Raw genomic sequence first — 26,148 nt, 5'->3', positions numbered from 1 at the left:
CTGTACCACTTCATGGATAGTATGAGTACCTTATAATAACAAAATAATCCTTATTTCTCCTCCCTGTTCTTTGTGTAATTGCTGTCATTCACATCACTTATATATAAGCATACATAATTGACTACATTGCTGTTATTATTTTGAACAAACTTTCGTTTGTTAAATCAATTAAAAATAAGAAAGATAAAAGTTTTATTTTACCTTCACTTGTTGCTCTCCCTTTTTTTATGTAGATCCAGTTTTCTGACCTACATCATTTTCTTTTTCTCTGAAGACTCTTTCCACATTTTTTGCAAGATGGGTCTACTGGAAACACACTCCCTAAATTTTTCTTTGTCTGAGAAAGCCTAGGTTGGTGATTTTTTTTTTTCTCTCAATATTTTAAATATTTCAACTCCACTGTCTTGCTTGCATTGTTTCTGAGGAGAAGTCAGATGAATTCTTTTCCTATTCCTCTATAGGTAAGGTTCTTTTTTCTTCTGGCTCTTTCAAGATTTTTTCTTTCTCTTTGATTTTCTCAAGCTTAGATATGGTATGTTTAGGAGTAGTTTTTTGGGCATTTATCCTGCTTGGGGCTCTTTGAGCTTCTGGAGGTGTGGTTTGATGTTTAACATTAATTTGGGGAAAATTCTCATTCATTATTGCTTCAAGTATTGATTGCTTCTGTTTCTTTCTCTCTTCTCCTTCTGGTGTTCCCATTACACATTTGTTACACCTTTTATGGTTGCCCCACAATTCTTGGATATTCTGTTCTTTTTTTTTTTTTTTCCTTTGCTTTTCCATTTTGGAAGTTTCTATTGTCATATCCTCAAGTTCAGAGATTTATTTTTTTCCTTAGCTGTGTCCATCAAAGGCATTCTTCATTTTTGTTACATTGTGTTTCATCTCTAGCATTACTTTTTGACTCTTTCTTAGAATTTCCATCTCTCTGCTTACATTATCCAGCTATTCTTACATGTTGTCTACTTTTTCCATTAAAGCCCTTAGCATATAAATCAATATTTAAAAATTCCTTGTCTGAAAATTCCAGTATAGCTACCATACCTGATTCTGGTTCTCATGCTTGTTCAGTCTGTTCAAACTGTGTTTTTTGCTTTCTGTTATGCCTTGTCATTTTTTGTTGAAAGGCAGACATGATGCAGAGGATAAAAGGAACTGCTCTAAATAGGCCTTTCACAAGATGTGAGGGACTGGGAAGCGTTCTGTAGCCCTGTGGTTAGGTCTCAGTCTTTGGGTGAGCATGTACCCTGGGCTGTGGACTTCACTGTGCTTCTCAGTTTTATCCCCCCTCCCAGGCAGGACAAGATGGCTAAAGCATTCAAGATGGAGTAGGGTATTTCCCTTCCCCAGGGCATTTAGGCTCTGATAAAACTCCAGCAGGGGTAAATAGCTTCATCCAAGGCCAGGCCTTGTGAAGAACAGAATTCCGTGGTGTTTGTCAACATGGTTCCTTTTCCCCTTCCTCTGCCAGAAGCATGAAAGGATTTTTCTCCAGTATTCACTGTGAGGACCTGGTAGAGCTCTTGGAGGTAAAACTCACAAAGGTATGGGGTCCCCTGTCACTGGGTCCCCTGGAGTTTTTCAGTCTCAGATTTGCCCACATTGAGCCTCCAGCAATTTGTCAATTACAGTTTAGGTTTTCCTGGGCCAGCACTGGTTCCCCTGGAGGTTTCTGCTTCCTGTAGGTTGTGATTCTCTGCAACTGTCTCTCCAGTTTTGGGGCAGCAGTCTGCCCTGTGACCTCACTTCTCTGACAGTTTTGAGAAGAATCATGGATTTTTCATTTGTTCAACTTTTTACTTGTTGTTAGGATGGAGTGGTGACCTCTAAGCTCCTTACATGTTGGACCAGAAACTGGAAATCTCATCCTGTTTTTAAAACAGAGCTTTGTGAAAAACTGAAAGCATTTCCACTAAGATCAGGAACAAGACGAGGATATCCACTCTCGCCACTCTTATTCAACATAGTTTTGAAAGACCTAGCCACAGCAATCAGAGAAGAAAAAGAAATAAAAGGAATACAAATTGGAAAAGAAGAAGTAAAACTGTCACTGTTTGCAGATGACATGATACTATACATAGAGAATCCTAAAGATGACACCAGAAAACTACTAGAGCTAATCAATGAATTTGGTAAAGTTGCAGGATACAAAGTTAATGCACAGAAATCTCTGGCATTCCTATACACTAACAACAAAAACTCAGAAAGAGAAATTAAGGAAACGATCCCACTTCCCATCACAACAAAAAGAATAAAATACTTAGGAGTAACCTACCCAAGGAGGCAAAAGACCTGTACTCAGAAAACTATAAAACACTGATGAAAGAAATCAAAGATGACATAAACAGCTGGAGAAATATACTATGTTCTTGGAGTGCAACAATCAATATTGGGAAAATGACTATACTACCCAAATCAATCTACAGATTCATTGCAATCCCTATTGAACTGCCAATGGCATTCTTCACAGAATTAGAACAAAAATTTTTGCAATTTGTATGGAAGAACAAAAGACCCTGAATAGCCAAAACAATCTTGAGAAAGAAAAATGGAGCTGGAAGAATCAGGCTCCCCAACTTCAAAATATACTACAAAACTACAGTAATCAAGAGAGTATGGTACTGGCACAAAAAGAGAAAAATAGATCAATGGTACAGGATAGACAGCCCAGGGATAAACCCGCGCATATGTGGTCACCTAAGTTACGACAAATGAGGCAAGAACATACAGTGGAGAAGAGACAGCCTCTTCAATAAGTGGTGTTGGGAAAACTGGACAGCTACATGTAAAAGAATGAAATTACAATACTCCCTAACACCATACACAAAAATAAACTCCAAATGGATTAAACATCTAAATGTTAAGACCAGACACTATAAAACTCTTAGAGGAAAACATAGAAAAAACACTCTTTGACATAAACCACAGCAAGATCTTTTTTGACCCACCTCCTAGAGTAATGAAAATAAAAACAAAAGTAAACAAATGGGACCTAATTAAACTTAAAAGCTTTTGCACAGCAAAGGAAACCATAAACAAAATGAAAACACAGCCCTCAGAAGGGGAGAAAATATTTGCAAATGAAACTATGGACAAAGGATTAATTTCCAAAATATACAAACAGCTCATGGAACTCAACATCAAAAAAAACAAACAACCCAATGATAAAATGAATGGAAGACCTAAATAGGCATTTCACCAGGGAAGACATACAGATGGCCAAGAGACACAGGAAAAGATGCTCAACATCACTAATTATTAGAGAAATGCAAATCAAAACTACAATGAGGTGTCACCTCACACCAGTCAGAATGGCCATTATCAAAAAATCTAGAAATAATAAATGTTGGAGAGGGTGTGGAGAAAAGGGAACCTTCCTGCACTGTTGGTGGGAATGTAAATTGTTACAGCCACTATGGAGAACAGTATGGAGGTTCCTTAAAAAACTAAAAATAGAACTACCATATGACCGAGCAATCCTACTACTGGGCATATACCCTGAGAAAACTGTAATTCAGAAAGAGACGTGTACCAAAATGTTCATTGCAGCACTATTTTCAGTAGCCAGGACATGGAAGCAACCTAAATGTCCATTGACACATGAATGGGTAAAGAAGATGAGGCACATATATACAATGGAATATTACTCAGCCATAAAAAGAATCGAAATTCAGTTATTTGTAGTGAGGTGGACGGACCTACAGTCTGTCATACAGAGTGAAGTCAGAAAGAGAAAAACAAATACTATATGCTAATGCATATATATGGAATCTAAAAAAATGGTACTGCTGGACCTAGTGGCAGGGCAGTTACAAAGGCGCAGACAAAGAGAGAATGGACTTGAGGATACGGGTGGGGAGGGAGGGGAAGCTGGGGCGAAGTGAGAGTAGCATTGATGTGTACACACTACCGAATGTAAAATAGATAGCTAGTGGGAAGCAGCCGCATAGCACAGGGAGATCAGCTTGGTGCTTTGTGACCGCCTGGAGGGGTGGGATAGGGAGGGTAGGAGAGAGGCTCAAGAGGGAGGGGATATGGGGACATATGTATACATATGGCTTATTCTCTTTGTTGTACAACAGAAACTAACACAGCGTTGTGAAGCAACTATACTCCAATAAAGATGTATTTTAAAAAATTAAAAATAAAAGTATCTCTGCATTGAAATAAATAAATAACTAAATAAAACAGGCTTTGGACCATTTTATTTTCCTGAACACAATGCCAGCAGCAGGAACTGTATAGCAATCCCACAGTTTCTACTTTTATAAGAGCTTATAAAGAAGGACTTCGTGTCTTACCCAGTAAGCTCCCCATGACTCTTATACAGTTCAAGTAAAATCCCGATTTCTGGCAAGATCTGAAACTGTAGCTTTTTGGGTTTTGTCACGTATTTAAAACATCATACCAGAAGTAAGCCCACGGGAGGCATTATCATATATTAAAGGCTACTGTGATTTTCCCTCCATGGACGTTTCTAGAAACATAGTGAAACACTGAGATGATTGGATTTGCAGCTGTTGAGGTCAAACCTTGGCCCAAGATTTTGTGTCTCTGTTTTCTCTTTAGCGTTCAGCACAACCAACATGCAGGGTTCTGTTTCTCCTCCCCCCTCCACCTCATCTGCTTGACATGTTGATAGGAACTTGGCCAGGCTGCCTGGTAACCGAACCAAAAGCCATATGGCTTGCTCAGTCAGAAAGGATGTTCAAGAATAAAATAACCATGGGGACAGCCCTGCACAAAGTCTTTTCATCATGGAGGCATTGAACTTTAGAAGGAGTGTAGTGATCACCTAGTCCTTCCCCTTGTTTCACAGTTCTGGAACCAGTGTTAGCAAAATTGTATTTCTGACAACATCAGGATTCTCTAATCACTTCATGTCTGGTAACCTTGCAAGATAAACGGTGGAGAGAGATGAGGGAACCTGCAGCAGTGAGAAATTCAGCCACTTGCTTGAAGTCCCAGAGGTGGCGGTAAAAACAGCAAGAGTGAGACTTGTTACTTGCAGCCTTTGGATCTCTCTTCCAAGTCAATGGTTTTGAGGCATATTTTTTTCTCTACCACCCACCCTTTCTTTAGTCTAGTGCTGGGAACTAGCTTATGTGAAGTAGATGAGAAAAAGCTGCTGGGCCACGTGGGAGGCTGTATAGTGTGGTGCAGTATTTGATTGAATTGAGACTCTGAAACCACATTGCCTGGGTGCCTCATCTGTAAAAGGAAGATGACCACTGTACCTGCTTCAGAGGGTGGCTGTGAAAACCAACCAGGACAGTGCCCAGGTGTCTTAAGCATACAATTCATCCATCCTTTCACTTGTACATTCAAAAGTTTTTGTTGAATATGTCAGTGAAGAAAACAGGTAGATATCCTTGCTTTCATGGAGCTTCCATTCTCATAATAAAGATGAATTGTAGTAAAATGGATTTAGGGGACGTGGGACCTCTCCTGATTCTACCTCCTCTCTCTCCCTGTCTCCAGGGGTTCCTGAGGGCACAGTGTGAAAACCACTGCAATAGGTCATGCATCTTAACAGCCAGAACATTGTTCAGAGCTAGAGTGGGAAAATGTAGAATTATATGACGGCATTTAAATTTTCCATTACTTACATAAACTCTTCCAGAAATATCAGGTAGGAGAGTATGATGATTGCTATGTCTGAGTGTCCAGTTTGGAGAGCTAATTAGCAACTTGTCTGCTTTGCCCTCCTTAGCCATCTTGTATGTTCACAGCTGTGCGTTTTACTTTGTGTCTTATGCAAGCTGATACTGTAGGGTGAAAGGATGAGAAGGAAATTTAGATCCAAAATGCTGACAAGATGAAGTGTTCTCTAAAGACTCATTCCCTTTAAAAATGAAGTTATAGCCCAGATATCTTCTCTTAGCCAGCTGATGGGGAAAAGTGGAAAACTCAAGAAAATCATTTGGTTCAAAATTATGTTCTTAGAAATCAGGGTTGACTCAGTTTAGAATGAGCCTGTGCAGCTCTGCAAAGAAGCATTTGAAACTTCTTTGTTGTTGTGCCTGAGAGAAAATTGAGTAGATAATGAACCCTAGTTTGTGATTATCTTCAGTTCTTTTCAGATACCTACAAACGCTTAAACCTTATCTAACTCTGCCTTCCCTCAGTAATTTTCAAAGACATCTGGTAGCATTTCACTAAACTGAGTTGATTTGGGGAGGGGGGGAATTTTTTTTTTTTTTTACTGTTGCCATTTTAAGGGGCTAAATACCACAGAGAAGACCTTTGGCATTCATATGGAATATGTCCCAGGGCAGTTGTAAATCTCCAAATGTAAATATGCCATATAACATGCAATTCTCCCTTTCTCTCCCTGAAAAATGTAAAGTATAATTGAAAAAGTTAAGTAACCCAGATATGTAATGATTCCATAAATTCAGGATTAAAGTAATTTATAAAGCTAATTTCTGGCTATTCTATAGACTGATTCACTTCTGTCACCAACACTATCAGTTAATTTTCACGTCAGGATCATTTTCAGACAGAAAAAAGTTTGTTCCATTTTACCCAAGTTTCTGCTTTCATTACAAAAGCCAAGAATAACAGAGCCTATGAATCAGTCACTAGGTAATGGACCTTTTCCTGTGGACATCAGCCTTAGAGCAAGGAGTCAAATATCTTTCTCAATAAAATTACAAATGATCATGTATCATGTGCCTTCGGCATCACATATGCAAGTGTAAAATTCATGAATACTAAGTGTCTACTGTAGTGCAGCTGATTAAATTTTGTAAGTCAATACCAGTGTCCCCTTGGACTTGGATTTGACCTGCATTCATTTGTTTTACTAACTTTTTTTCCAGGAGTCATCCTGTCCAGTGCACTCAAATAAAATATGTAGGTTTTACTCAATTTTTTCTATGCATATCATACCTTATTATTTAGAAAAAGAGCCATCAGACAGAGAAAAAAGTTTAGGTGCAAGATAGATGGGCAGAGGGCTTTGGGCACTGGTATCAATAGGTCGCATAAGAACACAGCAAATGATGGGAAAACAAACAGGAAGCCTTTCTTTGAGTAGGAAGGCATTTGAGAGGCCATCCAGTTGGACGCCTTTACCCAACTCTCTTTTCGCCTTTGATTTTATAAATGGGGAAAGTGAGATGAAATGACGTGTCTCCCTAAAGTCACAGAGTGGAGTCAGGGCTAGGACCCAGGTTTTCTTACTCCTGTGTCTGTCTTCTTGGTATCGTGCCATGGTAGCTTCTGAGACGTCAGCTCATCTTCATCAGAGAACTTGGTCAGGAGTCGTCAGGAACCACAGACCATCTGAGCTAGAATGGGTGTGCTAGCTCACCCGCACCACTCCGCATGTGGTGTTAGGAGTTCTTTACCACCCACGATGGGTTATTATCTAGCTTCTGCTTGAACGCCGGTCCGTGAGATGGACAGTCCAGCTCTTACAGATTTTCTGTATGCGTATCCCAGTTGGACTACCCTCTGATTTCTGTCCAGTTGTCCCAGTTTTCTTCCTTGATGAATCAGGCATTCACTATATGCTAGTGATACAAAATGGAATAAGATGTGGCTCCTCCCCTCCAGGAGTAACTTTACAGCTTGCTAGGGGAAACCATCCAATAAATGAGCAATTATGGTCCAGCGGGATAAGTGCTTTGGAGGGGTGTGTACCTTGCTATGCAGGAAGTACATCTAAATCAGACTGGAACCAGGTGAGGAAAAGCTTCCTGAGGGACGTGACCCTTGAGCTGGGGTCTGGAATAGGAGATAAGTAGATGAAGAAAGAAGCAGGGGCATTTCAGACAGAAGAAACAACCTGCGGGAAGGCACAGAAGCATTCATTAGCACATCGCTTTAGAGAACAGTACAGTGCTCTCTATGGCTGGGGGGAGGGAGATGTATGGCAAGTGCTAGGAGGGAAGGTGGGGAAGAATGTGGGAGCAGACTGTGCAGCCGCCTGCCTCGTGTGCCGTTGTGTTGTCAGGCCTTCACCCCTCTTAAGATGCCGTCAACTCTAACTTGTCCTGCTTCAGAGTGAGAGGACCAGAAAACTCCGGATTCAAATCCTGACACCGGCATTAGGCCTTTCTAAGCGTTAGTCTCCTCATCTGTAAAGTGAGGTTGATGCTAACTTTCCCTAACTTTTGTACAGGTAGAAGGATGAGTGAAAGCCCCTCACATAGTGCCTGACTCACTGTAGCTATTCAGAATATTAGTTTCCCTTCTTTTCCTAAAGTCTCTGTAATAATTACATCCGGAGCCCCTACCTTGGCTGTTGTGAACTCTGTCATTAGACTGGCCTTTTTTGGGGCAGGAATCCTGTCATTTTTACCTAACCACACAATTCTACATTTTGGAGTGAAATTAAATCCAAAGTAAAGATTCCCCTTATTACTTCCTAAGGCTTTGAGAGAGAAAGTAATTAGAAAGGTAAGTTATGTCTTTTCCAGATATCCTGCATTTAGCAGGCTTACCTAAGAGAGTTAGATAAGGAGGATTTCTGGGAGAGTCAGACAAAAAGGTCAGGGAAGCTACTAGATTTGACTGAAGTATGTGGAGGAGACAATGTTTATATGACAGATATATTTTGTTTGAAGAAGGATTTTGAACCTACCCAAATATAGTAGCAATATATCGGGAGCAGAGGGTGTGCATTAGCTAAAGCACATGTAAGAAATACAGCAACCCCAGGAAAGAGCCAGGGTGTAATAGAAAGAGTTGAATTATTTGCAGTGAAATCATAACTCAAATTAGAAAGGAAAAGCCTTGCCCAAAGGAAAGTTGAAGTTAAAGAGTAAGGACCGGCCACTCTTTAACCCCTTCCAAGGATCTTTATCAAGAGAGGCAAGGGGGGCTTCCCTGGTGGCGCAGTGGTTGAGAGTCCGCCTGCCGATGCAGGGGACACGGGTTCGTGCCCCTGTCCGGGAAGATCTCACATGCCGCGGAGCGTCTGGGCCCGTGAGCCATGGCTGCTGAGCCTGCGCGTCCGGAGCCTGTGCTCCGCAATGGGAGAGGCCACGGCAGTGAGAGGCCCGCGTACCGCAAAAAAAACCAAAACAAAACAAAACAAAAACAAAACAAAAAAAAGAGAGGCAAGGGAAGTGTGGAAGAGGAAGTGAATCTAGTGGAGCAATGGGAAAGGGGGAGGAGGGAGATTTAATGACGAAGCAGAAGTGAAGGAAAGGATGATGTGTAGCATTTATTTGTATATCTAGTGTGTCAGAATAATGACCTTTTCCCTTCCTTTCTTTCCACAGGCACCCCTGCCTTTTTTTTTTTTTTTTTGGCTAAATAGTCAGGTCTAAATTATGACCATGGTAAAATGAGGAAGGCAACTCAAAGTGAGATGAACTTCCGTTAATAATACTGAAATTCATGGAAAAACTTGTCTGTAGTTGACAGTCTTTACTGTCTTTAAAGTCTTGGCTTTAATTCCTTTTCATTATTTTCTGTACCAGTTCTTTGAAAGTAATTGACTAAGCGCTGCAGATAAACGCATACTCATTTGGTTTGGTGTAATTTGTCTTCCCTGGCATCTTTACCGGCAGTGTTATCCTGAGGAGTAGTTTCTATTTCAGTAAAATGAGAAATAGACTAATAGCATGCTGGGATGGTGATCATTTTTCTAGGGGGTTGGTTTTGCTCAAGAGCTGACATCAAATATGTTAAAAAGGAAATAAGCAGGGTAGCTCAACTGCCTTAAAATGGGTATACAATGTTCAAATGGTGACACAGTGAGAGACAAATCATTGCCCAACAGAATGTAATTATCATTGGACTGAGTCAGAGCTTGAGATGGGTCGGCAGAGAAGGGAAATTCGAAAGTCAATTCTTACCACCATCCCTAAATCCTTCCCAGGTGTACCAGAGCAGATTCATCCAGAAGAAGGGAGTAGCAAAGGAGATAGAGGAGGTGGGGGAGAAGGAGGGTTGCAGAGGGAGAGAGGGATACTTATGAACCACAGTGGTTTGTAGGAACTCAAAAGTAAGCAGGTAGAATTAACACTAACACTAGGAACTCAAAAGTAAGCAGGTAGAATTAACACTAACGGAATTAACACTCTGTCCACCTAACTTGTGGTAGGCATTCCCACGTCACAGTTTCCATTTTGTTCTCTCACTTGCTCAGCGCAAATTATCTGAGTTGTCAGTTTATGAGTATTTTCCAGTGCCAGCCTCAGTACTGAGCCTCTAAGCATGTGTTGGGCTCAGAGGAGGAGGCCATGGTGAATCAGTTGTATGTCTTTCCTCAAGTCCATTTATCTATTCAGAAAATACTCATGGAGGCTTACAGTATGCCAGACACATTAGTAAGTGCAAGCGTAGAAAATATCATGATTTATTTGCCTAGCCTCCTGGTAAGGAACACTTGGGTCATTTGCAGTTTTTGCGTTTACAAAGGATGTTACTATGGACGTTTTTCACATATGTGCCTCCCAGAGCTCCTTTGCAGGAGGTTCTCTTAGGTAGTGAAAATGAATGAACTACAGCTACACGCATCAGTGTATGCGAATCTTAGGAGCATAATGTTGAACCAAAAAAACAAAAACAAACACATGCAAGTTGCAACCATCAACGCGGTATGATTCTGTTCATAAGAAACCAAAAGCGTGCAAAAATAAACAATATGTTGTTTAGGGATACATGCATATGGGATGAACTATCATAAAAACAAGGGAATAAGAAACACAAAATTAAGATTTTGATTATCACTGGAAGATGGAGAGGGAATGAGTGAGATGGGGGAGCACAAAAGCTATTGTACTGTTCTACCAATATGGGAAGCTCTAGGTAATTTCTGTTTATTCAGTGGGTAAATAGAACCTTGACATAGATTTATATTAAGTATTATATTTATATTTAAAATATGTATTTAATTTTTTATTTAAAATATTTTTAAAGGGAGGTGTGGATCATGACCTCAGGAAATTTATGGATTATTGAAATAGAAAAGACATATTAGCAAGTAAATGCCACAAAGTGCTTAAGAGATGTAACTCGTTGTATTCAGTTGCTTATAGTCTAGTATAGAGATTGATTTTATATAATTAGCTTCAATTCAAAGTAGAATGTGATAAATGCTGTATGAATAAAGGCTAGGAGAGTATAGAGAAGTAAAATTAATGGGTTATAAGAAAGCTTCTTGAAGGAGGTGCCGCCTAAGCTGGATCTTGCAGGATGAATAAAATTATGAGCAACTCAGATCATGAGGGAAGAATTTGTTTAAAGAGGAGACAGTGTTAAGAAAAACGTAACACCACCTGAGTACAGGACACAACTGAGGGATGACAAAGAGACCAGTGTAACTGAAACAGACAGTGAGGGCTGGGTGTGGTGGAAAGGAGGGATGAGGATAGATTGAGGACCTTTAATGTCATGCTAAAGAATTTTGTCCTTATTCTGCAGCCACTAGGTGGATCTCATATTTCTCTTTATCTGGTGGCAGTTTAAAGAATGGAGTGGAAAAAGATGGGTGGGAGGGGATGCAGAGAGCCTACCTTGGAAAGTTGCAAAAAAAAGATCGTTGAAGGTCCAAGAAGTAGTGGAAATGGAAAGAAAAGGATGAATGTGAGAGGTGATACAGAGATATGACCTGACTGGTAACTGAATCTGGAATGAACTACCACTTGCCTTAGCTTACCTTTTTGCCTTGGTTCTACATTGACTCCTGTATCTGTCTCATTTGATCTGCATCCTTGATTTATTTAATTGCCACTGAACAGCAGCTCAGGAAAAGAGTTACCAACTGCATTTTACCTAGCATCTTTAAAACACTCGTCTGGGAAAGATTAGCAGTATGTGACCACTACAAATATTTATACCAGGGCAAATGTGTAAAGTCTAAGGAGAAATATACTTTTCGTAATTACAGTGTTGATCTCTCAGGATTTGACCACTTATCTCTGATTTAATCACATCCCTGCATTAACAGGTAAAGGTATTATGCCTAATGTGTTACATGGTAGTTTCTTTTCACTTAAAAGTATTGAGGCAGAAGGTAGATTGTCTGTCCCCCGCCCCGCCCCCGGGAAAGCAATTGGAGATTGGTTCTCTGTGGACCGATACTCCAAGATGAGAACAGCAAGACAATTGAGAGAGGAGGCTGGGCCCTGCCCAGATAGAAGATAAGAGACCACATATTTATCATTCTTGAAGTCAAGAAGACCTTCCCGACTAGAAAGGTCCTTGGAGATCAAAAAGGGAGGGGGCGCCACCCCATAGTAAGGCCTACCCATAGGCCTCTTCGATAGAATCCATCATGGCTGAGAGATGTACTCGCACACATGGGAGGATCCTGAGATATTACCAAATACGGACTATGAACCAGGCAAATCAGAATGATTGGCCAAAGGAAACCCAGAAGAAATGCCCCATATAAGTGATTTAAACTACCAGGAGAGTGCGACTCTCTCTTTGAGTCTGCCCATGTGTCTGTCCACACATACTACACTCTTTTTTTCTCCTAATAAACACTTTACTTGTTTCACAACTTTCCATCTTTGCGGGAATTCTTTTCTGCAAAGCCAAAGGGCCAGGGCTTTGTCACTGACCACTTGTCTAGCGGCTAGGATTTGGTCCTCTCACTGCCGTGACCCAACCTCAACCTCTGGCCGGGAACTGAAACCCTGCTTCAAGCCACTGCAGGCCAAGGCCACCCAAGATCAGTATTACATCCATTAGCTCTTTTATTTTTAATTATTCAAGGTAAAGAGGATTATTGTGTTCCAAAAACATTAAACAGAAAATCTTTTTTTTTTTAATTTCAACAAAAATCATTGTTGAAAATGTTCCTAAAGTTCTATTGGCCTCCGTAGGTACACTTTACTAAACACATTTTAACCTTCCTTGGTGTTGAGCTGCTAGGCTTCATCTGTGATATGTAGCACTGTGGTTGAAGAACAGGCCACAAACTAATCACAGAATATAATTCAGAAACTATAAGCAGAGTTTTTGTTAGTTTCGTTCTTTAAAACTGAGCCCTACATGTGAGCTAGTTTTCTTAAATTTTCTATCCCTACCTCCTCTGCTCAGACTAATATCCTGAAAAAAATTTTTAGTTTATTTAAAGATTTCTTATAGTTGGAGTCCAGTATATCAATGTGTAGACAAGTTTCCCAATGTAGTAAATTTAAATATGGAAGAAAAAAAAAATCTCACCTTACTTTGTTTCTTTCTCCTAATACACTGATAATAGTTTATATTATGACCAAAGAGGTCTAACTATCTTGAATTCCTCTTTGGGGAAACAACACTTTACCCAAAGGTATTTATTTTTCTCACTTTCTGGGATGTTTTGGGGATTTCATGATTACATGCCTACCAAGTTCCTTTGTTTTAGATTCTTATTCCTGCTCAGCCTCTAATTGCTACCTATTCTATCTAATAACTGGCTTTCTGTTTTGATCCTAGTGCCTTACTAAAACTAAAGATATTTAGTCTTCACCTTGATATAGCGTCTAGGTATGTGCTGACCCCTGCGTAAGGAAAGGTAGTTGGAGATATTAAGAAGGCTTTGGTTGGGACATGACACGCTCTATGTGGTTGAGGGCATTTGGGGAGTTGAGGCTCATTTAGGAAGAGTTTTTACAGCCCTCTGCTGTTGTGTGTAGCCAATGCTCTATCTGCCTCTAGCTTAGTGAAAACTTGCTCTGTCTACACTGTACTACGAAACATATCATTAGAGCATGTTGACTTTCAATGTTTCTTTTGCACAGAATGCTAGCCATGGTGGAAGCAGGGAGGGACACCTTTCTTTAGTCATTAGCAGGAGCATCTGGGGAGCCTGTATCACAGTCTGTTCAGTAGAACAGTGGGAACAGTGGTGCCCATCACCCAATACTCTCCCCATTTACCTATAAGCTGCCTCTTTATTGATTTGCTTCTGAAAATAAACTCTCTGACTTATTGGACTGAATTATTATCAGGCAGCCATGTAAAATCATTGTATCTTTTTTCTATCCTTGTCAATCTTTTATTTTTTTCATGACAAGCCAAATACATACTGGCAATCAGTAATTCTTATACTTCTCTTTACTGTGAGTCTTTGAAACTTGTTTATTGTCAACTTACTGTTTCCTTAATCTTCTTTTCATGCCTTTTTCTTTTCTATTTCATTTTTGCTCCATTTCCTAAAATGATCCTTGCATTTCAGTTTTTTTGGACTTCTCTTTTACTGATAATGCTTTGGTTTATTTTTTTCCTTTCAGATATGCTTTACAGTAATAATCTTCACTTAGGGATGTTTGTGTGTTATTTTCTTTGAAACCAAATTTCTTTTCCTGCCATTGATTTAACTAAATTTTTTCTGCAAACTTCAGATTAATTCTCATTTGGACTGTTATGCTATTCACTCTCTCTGAATTCAAAGTTGGAAGCCTCACATATGCAAATTCATTTATATTTGCTTTAATTATCAACTCTGTTTCCTTTAGTGAATATGTTCTGTTTTGCATTTAGATGTTGCTGGAAAATGAGGAGAGAGAATATGCAAAATAGACTGGAGGGAAAGAAAGAATCATTTGGAATTTTATTTTTTATTTAAAAACATCTAATTAAATCTGTATAACTTAAGAAAAGGAAAACTTGACTCTTTTGTGATCATGAAGGTGGACTGTTGAATCTCACAAATTAGGAAGCTCGGATGTTTCTTCTTTGTGGAGGCAACTCTGAGAGTGATCATTATAAAGGACGATGCAAAGGAAGTGAGGAGTTTTAATGGCCAGACCACAGGCAGCATATTCTGATTTTTAATAGTTAGGTTTTGTCTATGGTCATCTAAAGGTATTCTTAAAAAGATATCTGAAGAGTATATGAAAATTGTGATAAAATGAACATTGAGTGGACAATTTACTCTCAGATATTTGTATAACCAAGGAATGCAGTGGGCTCTTGGCCACCAAAGACTCTGGCTGGTGCTATAGAAGATTACCCACTCCTTGGCATTTAGGTAACAAGGGTGTTGCAGAAGCAACGTGCCCTGGTTTTCTTCAGGTCCTGTGTAGTTTCTGTATACGTCTTTGTATGTCTTTCTTCAGTTCCTTACGTGTTGTCTTGAAGGCCAGTACTCTCCTTGAAAAATAACCGGCTAAGATTCTGGAGCATACAATACCTATCTGTATGACTTGTCAGGATAATGATGAGTGACTTTGAAATCCGTCTGCAGTGTCTCTACCCAATGTATCCTCATAAACGCTTTCACTTGGTTATTTAGAGAGAGCTATGTGGTAGGTGGAGGAAAATGTGAACTTGGGTTTTAAAGTAACTAATTTAAATTCCATTCCAGGGAAAATTGCACTGCTTAACTGAGTACTGAAAGAAGATACTGGGAACATATGTGCATTAGGTCACCTCCAGAGTGTAGCCAGATTTGGCAAGACCATTGACTTGGCGCAAGCGATGTAACTTTATACCGGGGTTGTACTTCGGGTTTTGAGTGACTTATGGTAGTCTGTTTTATGATGACTGATTCAGAGGATAGGGAACAATGAACTGACAGTGGTGAATGCCTTCGGGTGATGCTGAGTCTCCCAACCCAGAGCAGCCCAGTCTGTTAGTGGGAGGGTTTCTGGGAGGTCAGAAACTCAGGGCCTGATGTGGCTGTGCTGACACAGACGTCCTGTATGTCCCCCAGTACCCGCTGTATAGACCTCTATTTACATTCTTCCAGGAACCTGGAGCTGTACATAGTGATGTTGTATTTCATTAATCCCAAGGTTCATATTTTTCACAGTTTTACCTCTCTGAAATTGGAATCTGTTTTACGACTAATAGCATAATATAGTTTGTTAGTGGTTTTTCTTAGTGGTGCATAATATAATGGTGCATCTTACTAATTACTGAGTCTGTCTTATAGTTGATGAACTGGGTAATAATAATGATTTTGCTACTATTTACCAAGCTTCCCGTGTGCCAGGAGCCATTTGGAGGCCTGCATGTATTATCTCACTTAATCTGCACAATTCCTCAGGATTATAGCTTTCTGGTAAATTCTGGTCTTTTATTTTTGGCTTTTCCTAAGCTAAACTAATGGGCCAATAGCGTAGAAATGCAGACACGTAAGTTAGCACATTTCACCCCACATAAAAAATACAGATTCCCTAAGTTTTTAAATGTGATCAGGTGCGAAGGCAGAAGGCATCCGTGAAACAAGAGACCACAATCATGCTTATTTGGGAGGAAGATGGCAGGAGGGCCATGTGGGAAGGAAGAGTTTTTTCCGTACTCTGTCTCAGATCCTTTCCTGTGTGAATGCCTACAAATACCGTGACAGTCACGTGACAAGGTATCAAGGCCTCCTTTTCTCCTTCTTCCTTAGCTGCTTCCTCTTTTGTAGCTGATTGATCTTTCCAGCCTGTATTGGGGAGCGAGCATCCCTTTCTTTGTGGCGCTAATTTGGTAAGGGCGGCTGGCTGCAGTCAAACAATGGAAGAGTGGAAACTTCAAAGGCCACCCATTTTAATTTACGTCTCCCAGCTGGTCTTCAGTAATCCCCAGCAATCCTTCGTGTGAATGATCAGAGGGTGGGGGGGCCAGTGCGCCACCCAGGGCCGTGGAAGACCAGCCGTCTCCTGTGTTTCTAAATTGAGCTGACAGATTAGAGTGCTGCCCTGCGTCATTGCAACTTGTATTTCGACAGAGTGACTTGCAAAGAGATATGGCCAATAGTCAGGAAAATAATCTTTGGCCGAGGGAGGCCAAACTTTGTCAGAACTGGAGAGAAATGTGACATTTTTTACATTCTTATTTCACTTGGGTCACCAGGCAAAGTGGTGAAAGGGGTAGTTTTTGCTCCTTGCTGCCGGTGCCTTGGTGCATAATAGGCCCTTAATAAATGAGTGAATAAATCTCTAATTCTGAAGGCCCCGGCTACAGCACTGTCCCAGACCTCGCCTTTCGCTCACCCCCTTCTCCCAATCTGTCCTGTATATAATTCCTTCGGGCCTGAGTTTTCTGCTAAGACAAACTACATTCTGCTGCTTTGTGAGAGCTGGTGAACGTGTACCAGAGAACAGCACGTGTATTTCTCTTAGCTTGCTTTTCCTCGTCCTTAAAATGAAGCTGAAGTACTAATAGCTTGTTGGTGAGAGGCTGGAGAAGTAGACAAGATGAGATGAGAAGGCCTTCAAAGGGCACCACAGAAATGTCAGATGTCCCTCAGGCTACACACTTGGCTTTAGTAAAGGCTTTTCTGTGCTGGAAAACTGTGAGTTCAGTCGTATGATTTTCACACAGCCTCCGCAAGTGGTGGAGGAAAGCGTTGAGGTCATCCCTACCCAGGCCGCCCTCCTCCTGAGTCCCCCTGGCCTGCGTTCAGCCCTTCCTGCATCTCCTTTCTGGTTCTTTTTCTTTGCTTTCTTTCCTTCTTTTTTTTTAATTGAAGTATATCCTTCCTGGCTCTTCAGAGAAAACAATTAAATCATGGTATTTTAGGTACTACTTTAATATTTTTAATACTTTTAATATCTTTAATACTACTGTGCCTTTTTAATATTTTTAATACTACTGTGCCTTTTTTTCTCCTCTCCACAACATGGAGTGAGGAGAAGACACATTTTAGAGGTTTGTGAGTCTTTTTAAACCAAGAAAGAAATGTGGTGGGTGTTTTCTACAATCTGTGTCAAAACCCTAGACCCCTATTCCTTTTACTTATTGGTGTTTACTTTGTAATAGCTACTATTATCAGATGTCACCACCTTTAACTTTTGAAAGTCAAAGGGGTCTGTGTAGGTATGAGGTTTATGCCAGTTTTCCTCAATCTAAGGAACCAGATTTTTAGGGTTTATAATTAAGTTGATATTCTCCCACTGTGTCCCATAAGGAATAAGAAGTTTGAGTTACACTCGTGACTCCAGATTCCAGGTACCTCCTCTGGCATCTGCTCGTCAGTGAGCCTTCACTGACCTGCCCCAGCTGAGCTAGTGACCCCTCTGCTGGGCACTAGTACGGTTCGAATGTTGTTAACTGACTAATACAGCTGTCTCCCCTGCTGGTCTCAGAGTCCTTGAGGGCAGTGTTCTGACCTTGTATCTTCTTATAGTTCCAGAACCTAGTCTGTGTAAGTCACTGTGACCTCCTACAACTATGACTTTGTTGTAGGAAGGAATGGAGATGGGGAGAGAGAGAAAAGTGAGGAGAGGAGGATGTTAAGAGAACTTTTTTTTTGGCTGTATGGTGATGATTGCCTTGGTTTATTTATACTTTTTTTATAATTTTATATTTTACATTTTTAAAATAAATTTATTTATTTATTTATTTTTGGCTGCCTTGGGTCTTTGTTGCGGTGCGTGGGCTTCTCATTGTGGTGGCTTCTCTTGTTGCCGAGCACGGGCTTTAGGCACGTGGGCTTCAGTAGTTGTGGCTCGCGGGCTCTAGAGCGCAGGCTCAGTAGTTGTGGTGCACGGGCTTAGTTGCTCCGCGGCGTGTGGGATCTTCCCGGACCAGGGCTCAAACCCGTGTCCCCTGCAATGGCAGGCAGATTCTTAACCACTGCACCACCTGGGAAGTTCTGCCTTGGTTTATTAACAATTCTATATAGAAGTCACAAAGGCTAACAAAGTCACTAATATTAAACAAACAGTTTTTGAACACAGTGTGTCAGACATGTCTGAGCCAGGAGGAAAAAAAAGAATAATGTAGAAGTTCTACTCTCTTGGAAGTCAAGTATACAGAAATAGCTGTAATATCCTGTGCCGAGTGTGGGAGTGAGTATGTGGACAGCATGCAGAAACAAAGGCCAAGGGGTCTCCCTCCCCAGCCGGGTGAGACCGGAGACCTCCCAGGAGAGAAGACTTTTCAGAAGAGGCTGCGAAGAGACTGGAAGATTTGATCAGGACCAGATCCAAGCCCAGCAGTCAGCTTCTCTCCCTCGCCCAGGGCTTGTCTATCTTTTTAAAGCTCATGCTTCTATATTGCTTTCCTACTAAGTAGCCAAGAAGAGTCTATCAGACTTTACTTTCAGCAATACACGTTATAGAAGAAAAGGTGTATTTAATCTGCCTTTCAAATCCCCTCCTCTTCACATTCTGATGAACTCTGAATGGGACAAGGGGCCTTCCCTTACGAATCTCTGTAGGGCACTACTGGAGTGGTGCAGGGTGCATGCCGGTGTTTTATCATCACCACCTCAGGCGCCTGGTCAGGAGAGAGGCTGGGAAGAGTACCATTTGTGTATTCATTATGCTGTTTAATTTAATATGGTACCAGAAGAAAGGACAAATAATCACATCGTGTCCTTGCATTGAAGTCTCACCCATCTGTTGTGTATCTGTCTGTTTGTAAGAGTGGCTGGTGGAAGCGGGGAAGGACTGATTACCTCTTAGAGAAAGGGTTGGGGTGCGGGTGGGAATGAAGCCATGGTTTATTTTCTCTTTTACTTGCTTCTATATTTCTGAAAATAAAGGAGCACACCTTGAGAGATCACAAGAGAGACTGTCTAACCTCAGAGTCTAATTTCTTGCATCCTCTGGACTACGTAACCAGAGTTGTGACTCTCTAGTCTGGTGTCCTTTCTTTCCTGGCTTCCGCTCACGTGGGTCATTGGGCAGTGTCCAGAGATTGGGTAGGCTTGGGAAGCCACAGAAGGATTGACCCACTGAGATGCTCCCTCATCTGTGGCCACTGCTTGCCAGAAGCAGCTCCAGGCACTAGTCCCCAAAACACCCTGGTGCAGGCCCGTGCAGCTTGCAGATGAGTCATGCACACTTCACGTGCTCTAATGTGAAATATATGCTTCTGGGGTTTCAGTCCCTGAGATGTCAAGTATGATCAGTATGACAAACCCTCGCCTGCCAAATTTTCTCCTGGAAAGAATATTCACCTTAATTTCTACATAGTGAGCATAACCTCAGCTCACACTTGAATTTATCTTTCGTTTGGGGATTACATTAAGCAGTGGGTTAGTGTTCAGTATTATCTTTCACGTGGAATATTTTTCTGCAGTTTTCTTTTGTCCGTGAACTTGATGGAAAATCAATTAACTTGATTTGAGGCACACACTGCTGTATTCAATTCAGCCTCAGTCAGGTGATACTCACCACCTAGCATATTTCATTTAGGAATTTAGTACTGAAACTCAGAAAAATTACAGTGAGGAATACTGGCACTGCCCACGGGTAGATTTTTGCTCCAATTACATGGAAAGAGAATGGTGAAACTAGATTATCAGGTAAGAGAACATTTTTAGAAATTCGAGTTGAACAAAAGAATCTTTAAGTGTGCTCTGTGGAAAAAAAGTTGAATTCATTGTGATTATAAACTTTTTGGATAAGAGCATGACTAAATGAAATTTTTAACAGAAAAGACTCTTATGTCAGAGCTATGGAAACCTACAACAATATTCTATAATAAGTTAAATTTTATAATTTAAGAATATCATAGTAGTTCTGAGCCTCAGGATGTGGGAGGGAAGTTAAACAATGGAAATCATGTTCCAGGGCTTTATATTTTTATACATACTTGACAGACATCTATAGTAAGTGCTTTTTTCATCAGATGACTTATAAGGAGGTGAAATGCTAGGTAATATCCTCAGGGAAGGAACAATGGGCAAATTTGTGAATATCATTCCTGTTTTGCTTTCGATTATCAAGGACAACTGCTGAAGATATAATAAGTTCTGCTGTGAGTAAAGCCCTTAGAAAAATGAAAATATGGGTGGATTTTAGAAAGCAAACATTTTCTCTAAAGGGGCTTCATTCTGTGAATCCTCATTTGCTAACATTTGGTAGTTTGACCTTGGAAAACATGTAAAATAGGAAGCACAATTTTATGATTGCTGTTCCCTCAGTTATGACATTGGCCTTGATGTTGATTTTAGCCTTGGCAAGTCAATGCTGAGTATTCTGTATGTCGAGTGTACACTATTTGTGACCACAGCTTGAAATGTGACAGACACTTTTAAAGTTGTGGGAACAGTACTTGAATGTACCAGGGTGTAGAAGGACACATGTCCAAGTATATTGTGATATGGGATGTGATAAAGTAGTTTAGCTAAGTAAGATTGTCTTATTTATTACCTAGCTTGTACAGTAAAATACATTTGCAAAATCAATAATATTCATATAAGGACAAAATTTTAATTTGTCCATTTAACAAGTGATATACATAGTTTAATTTGCTTTAAATTAGTTTTGTACACCCCCCCCCAAAAAAAGCATTATTTATCAACACATAGATTTTTTGTGGTTGTTGTGGTACGAGGGCCTCTCACTGTTGTGGCCTCTCCCGTTGCGGAGCACAGGCTCCAGACACGCAGGCTCAGTGGCCATGGCTCACGGGCCCAGCCGCTCCGCAGCATGTGGGATCTTCCCGGACCGGGACACGAACCTGTGTCCCCTGCATCGGCAGGCGGACTCCCAGCCACTGCGCCACCAGGGAAGCCCAACACATAGATTTTTAAATGAATGTTTTTGGTTTGGCCTTAGATAGTATCATGGTTTCATGACCTGATGTTTACCATTACTATCATTTACTTTTTAAAAACCAGTCAGATTAGATTTTATAATTTTCATGTTCTGTTTCTAAGTGACAAGGTAAGAGAGAAGGTTTGGAGTGACTGGGTGCAAGCACATTTCAAATAACACACTGCAGGGACTTCCCTGCTGGTGCAGTGGTTAAGAAACCGCCTGCCAATGCAGGGGACACGGGTCCGAGCCCTGGTCCGGGAAGATCCCACATGCTGCAGAGCAACTAAGCCCGTGTGCCACAACTACTGAGCCTGTGCTCTAGAGCCCACGAGCCACAACTACTGAAGCCGCACTCCACAACAAGAGAAGCCACCACAAGAGAAGCCGGTGCACCGCAATGAAGAGTAGCCCCTGCTCGCTGCAACTAGAGAAAGCCTGCATGCAGCAATGAAGACCCAACACAGGCAAAAATAAATTTATAAGAATAAATAAGTAAATAAAATCATGAAGAGAAGTAAATCTAACACATGGCACATATTCTTTAAAATTTCTCTTTCTCTTGCCTGCTCCATCCCTATTATTTACTTATTTATGGCCACGTTGGGTCTTCATTGCTGCACGCAGGCTTCCTCTAGTTGCGGTGAACGGGGGCTACTCTTCGTTGTGGTGCACGGGCTTCTCATTGCGGTGGCTTCTCTTGTTGCGGAGCATGGGCTCTAGGGCACATGGGCTTCAGTAGTTGTGGCTCGTAGGCTCTGGAGCGCAGGCTCAGTAGTTGTGGCTCACGGGCTTAGTTGCTCCACGGCATGTGGGATCTTCCTGGACCAGGGCTCCAACCCGTGTCACCTGCACTGGCAGGTGGATTCTCAACCACTGCGCCACCAGGGAAGTCCCAAGGATCCTACATTTTATTTTGAAAATTTTTGTTCTCTTGCCTGTGAAGTTTCTTAGGTGACTGGTAATCCTGTCTCCCCCTTGTTTTTACAGGTGATCTGCAACTCTTTCACCATCTGTAATGCAGAGATGCAGGAAGTTGGTGTTGGCCTGTATCCTAGGTATGGTGAATGGCATTTCATTTCCTGGAAGAAGCAACTTTAATTCCCACCCACCTCCCCAACCTTTTAAAAGTAGTTAGAAAGGCTGTTACAAGCAGCTGCTTCAAGAGCCACGCTTGAAACTTAATGATAAGTGACAAGAAAATGTGAAGTTAAAAAAAAAAAACAGAACGTTTTATATCCCCACATTATATGCTATGGTATTAACAAAGAGGTATACCACAGACCTAAATTCTTGTTCTCAGGAACTTTGGGGTAAAAAGTTGGGGATTGTGGATGCTAATAAACCATCAGGCTGAGATTTTGTTATTCCCCGACCCTTCTGGGCCGATGCACATGATCGTTTCACCAGACCTGCTGTACTGCACCAGTCGGGTTCATTTGGTCTTTCCGCTTAGCATACTCTGAGCCCCGTTGCTCCAGGAGGCGAGAACACTTTCAGGCTCTGGCCTTCTGAAGCGTTCTCTCCAGCTATCTCTGAGGTGATCTGAATCACTGAGCTACTAGACTATCCTTCCACAAGCACTCCGGGGTCACTCCTAGTTTGATTTTGTTTTCATGCTATTAGGGTCCTAATACAAATAGGGTCTTTCTTATAATTAACTGTGAATCTGAGAATTCAGCTTCTTATTTCTCACGTGTTATCCACTACATGTCTATGCTATGGGTCCTCAAAAAGCAGTAACATAGACTAGTTCAGAGCATGGGCTCTGAGTTCAGACCACCCGGTTCAAATTCAGTCACCATTTACTAGTTATGTGTCCTTGGGGAAGTCATTTAACTTCCATGTGTCAGTTTCCTCATCAGTAAATGACCCTCAGAATGTTATGGTGATGGTTAAATCTGATAAACATGCTCAAGTGCTAAGAAAGCGGTTTCTACATAGTGATGCTTACTTACAGTTATTTCTAACTGTAAATGTGGTGGCAGCTTAAATCCATTCCCTCCCCAGATGGAAAAAAAAAATGTGCCTCCAAGGTAATAAAATGACTTGGCCACGGCCCAGAATGCATGAGGGTCTCGTTAGCGAGATAAACCTAGCGTTCTGTTGCAGAGGAAGTACTCCTAATTATTCTTTAGTGTAGTTGTGCATGTTCTCGTGAAGGTGGCAGTTCCTCCAGAGGAGCTTGACAAATGCGGTCCTGTGTGGGAAGCTCCGTGGTGTCTTGGCTTTAACTGCCGTATCCCATTATCTCAGAAATTATTCCTTTGCAGGTCAGTTTTTTTCCCCATCTTCATGTTGGGTTGCCTTACTGGCTGGTATAATGAGACAACTACCTCCCCTCACCCATCCCCCAGAAGGACTCAGAATGTTTTTATTAACAAACTTCCCTAATGAGCTCCATCTTGGGGAGCGTTTCACTTCACAGGAAGTGGGCTAGAGGCCCCAGAGCACTCAGTCCCTGGTACACTGTCAACCTTACCTGTCCCCCTGCCCCTAAGCTAAAGTGTTTTTTGCCCACAATAGTCATTATGTTTAGATGTTTGACTCCATCTACTGGGCCACGATGGTCTCTCCTTTTTTTTCTTTCCTGCAGTATGTCTTTGCTCAATCACAGCTGTGACCCCAACTGTTCAATTGTGTTCAACGGACCCCACCTCTTGCTGCGTGCAATCCGAGACATTGAGGCCGGAGAGGAGGTAAGGAACCCGTGTTTCCCACTGGCTGGCCTCCTTTTCCATCAAAGACCCTCTCAGCAAGGCCCTGCCCTACAGCCAGTTGTGCCTGAGGGGCAGCTTTTCATTGTCCTTCTGCCAAGGAGAAGATGTATAACACCTCTACCCAGCGACTCATTTATCCATCACCTCTCCCAGATTATAGATGAGCTAACGTTTTTTTTTTAATCACCATTTTTCTGGATGATGACAGTTCCTGTTGTATGTATGTGGGGGAGAGGTGTGTGTGTGACAGAGTGTGTGTTTTGTGCGTATGACAGTTCAGCGGCCCCTCGCATCTCTGCAAGTGGTCATCTTTCCATAGGCAGGGAGGGCAGCCCAGCTTGTGAATGAGATCCCAAGGGCTTACTGATTCCCAAGGTCCCTAATTGCATTTCAGAGGTGACTCGTTTTTACCTTCGTGTTAAGAAAGCAAACGAGTTTTACTCTTTCAGGTTGTCGTTGGACCTTTACAAACCTATCAGCGTCAGCATCTCTGGGTAACTGTCGAGGCAAAGATGTGAAGGGAATAGGGGACAGGAAGTGTGACCTCCAGCAATGAACTGGCCTTGACCCTTCCAGTTTTACAGGCTGCCCAGCCAGCCTCTTTTGATGAGAGGAGCCTTCTCAGAAGTCCGAGGTCTCACAAGACAGCTGCAGGTGGGCTGCTCCAGGGCTGCTGAACCTGATCCTGACAGGGTTTACACAGTTACTACCCAGAATTCTGGGTTATAGATATTTACGCTTTTTAGAACCTAGTTTCCTTCTACCTTCCAATTTGCTAAAGTGGATATTTATTGCAAGGAAAACAGACCATCATAAGCTTTTATTGCACTTATGCAGCACTCAGCCAATAAAACCTAAACTCAGAGGTACCATATTTTATGTAGACAGGGATTTGGCTTTGATAAGACTCGGTCCAAACTGATTTTCAACTGAATAAGCTGTCTCTTATACAGCCACTTACTGAATTTCCAGTTTTTAGGATCAGTGTAGTTGGTACACTGGGATACCTGTCAACAGTATATAGAATTTAGATTTTTTTCCTTGGGTCCTATGTGACTTCAAGGCAGGTAAGAAGGGGGGACCACTATCCAATTTCAACATTTTGGGAGCTGAGGGATGGCTGCCTTTTGATAATGATGGTGGTGGTGGTGTTCTACTAAATTTAAAAAGAAAAGGTAACTTGACAAGCAAACAGAAAAACTATTGGTAACAGTTGGACTTTTCAGAAACAACAAAGAAATCTCTTTATATCTTTTTTCCTAGGCTTGGCTGCCAGTTCTTCTCCCGGGTTGTTTTTCATTTAGTTGAAAAAACACTGTCTTTTGGTGCTTATTTCATGTCCTTCTCTTTCCATCTCTGGAGCAGCAAAGAGAGGATTCTCCCTATAAGTCCTTTTTATACCAGCTTGTTCAGAAGATAAATTTCTTTCCCCACCATTATACATGTCTTGGTGCATGACGTTTTCTCTGCGCAGTTGCTCCCCTTCTGTCTGCCCACCATTTCTACCTGTCTTAACATTATACACCTCTCAAGGCCCTCTCAAACATCATGTCTTCTATAAAGCGTTTCCTGATTTCTCAAATTAAAAGATCTTTTCTTCTGAGCTCTCTCTTACAGTGGTTATTAATATTTCTTTGGCACTTATTCCAGCTCTTTTGGTGACTTCTCCACTCAGCTGTGAGCTTCATGAAGACAGGCAGTTGTGTCTTACTGTGTCTCCTTTAGCACCTAGCACTTGGCCTTACAGCCCAGGAGGCATTCAGTAACACTTGGTTGGGTTGACTTTCTGTTAAATCGAGCATACATGGTGTAAAGACCAGCAGTGTTTCTCACTGAGGGCGCTGTTGGCATCCCGGATGGGACAGCTGTTCGCTGTGTACGACTGTTGCATCAGTGAGGAACTCCCGTGTCTAGTCCCTGCTCACTTCATGCTTGTAGCCACTGCAGTACTGAAAATACATCCTGCACACTTAAAACCGGCCCCCTGTGGTAGAGGTAGTGGAGAGGGAGAAAGGACATTCTGAGGTTAATTAAGAGGGACAATTCCT

General features: G+C 41.5%; 1 protein-coding gene across 4 annotated transcripts in view; it reads left to right on the top strand.

Moving 5' to 3' along the window:
- Positions 1–26,148, top strand: part of SMYD3 (SET and MYND domain containing 3) — a 714,589-nt gene that overhangs the window by 535,693 nt on the left and 152,748 nt on the right. For 3 of the 4 annotated variants that reach the window (XM_067729539.1, XM_067729542.1, XM_067729543.1), the window contains 2 exons: positions 22,371–22,438; positions 23,977–24,079. The exons of the other annotated variant lie outside the window; for it this stretch is intronic. In XM_067729539.1, coding sequence (XP_067585640.1) covers positions 22,371–22,438; positions 23,977–24,079 — 171 coding nt within the window. The remainder of the gene's footprint in view (positions 1–22,370; positions 22,439–23,976; positions 24,080–26,148) is intronic. 4 annotated transcript variants of the gene reach the window in all.

Source organism: Pseudorca crassidens, chromosome 2 (genome assembly GCF_039906515.1).
Source record: "Pseudorca crassidens isolate mPseCra1 chromosome 2, mPseCra1.hap1, whole genome shotgun sequence".
Taxonomy (NCBI): domain Eukaryota; kingdom Metazoa; phylum Chordata; class Mammalia; order Artiodactyla; family Delphinidae; genus Pseudorca; species Pseudorca crassidens.
This window is presented reverse-complemented; position numbering and strand designations above follow the sequence as displayed.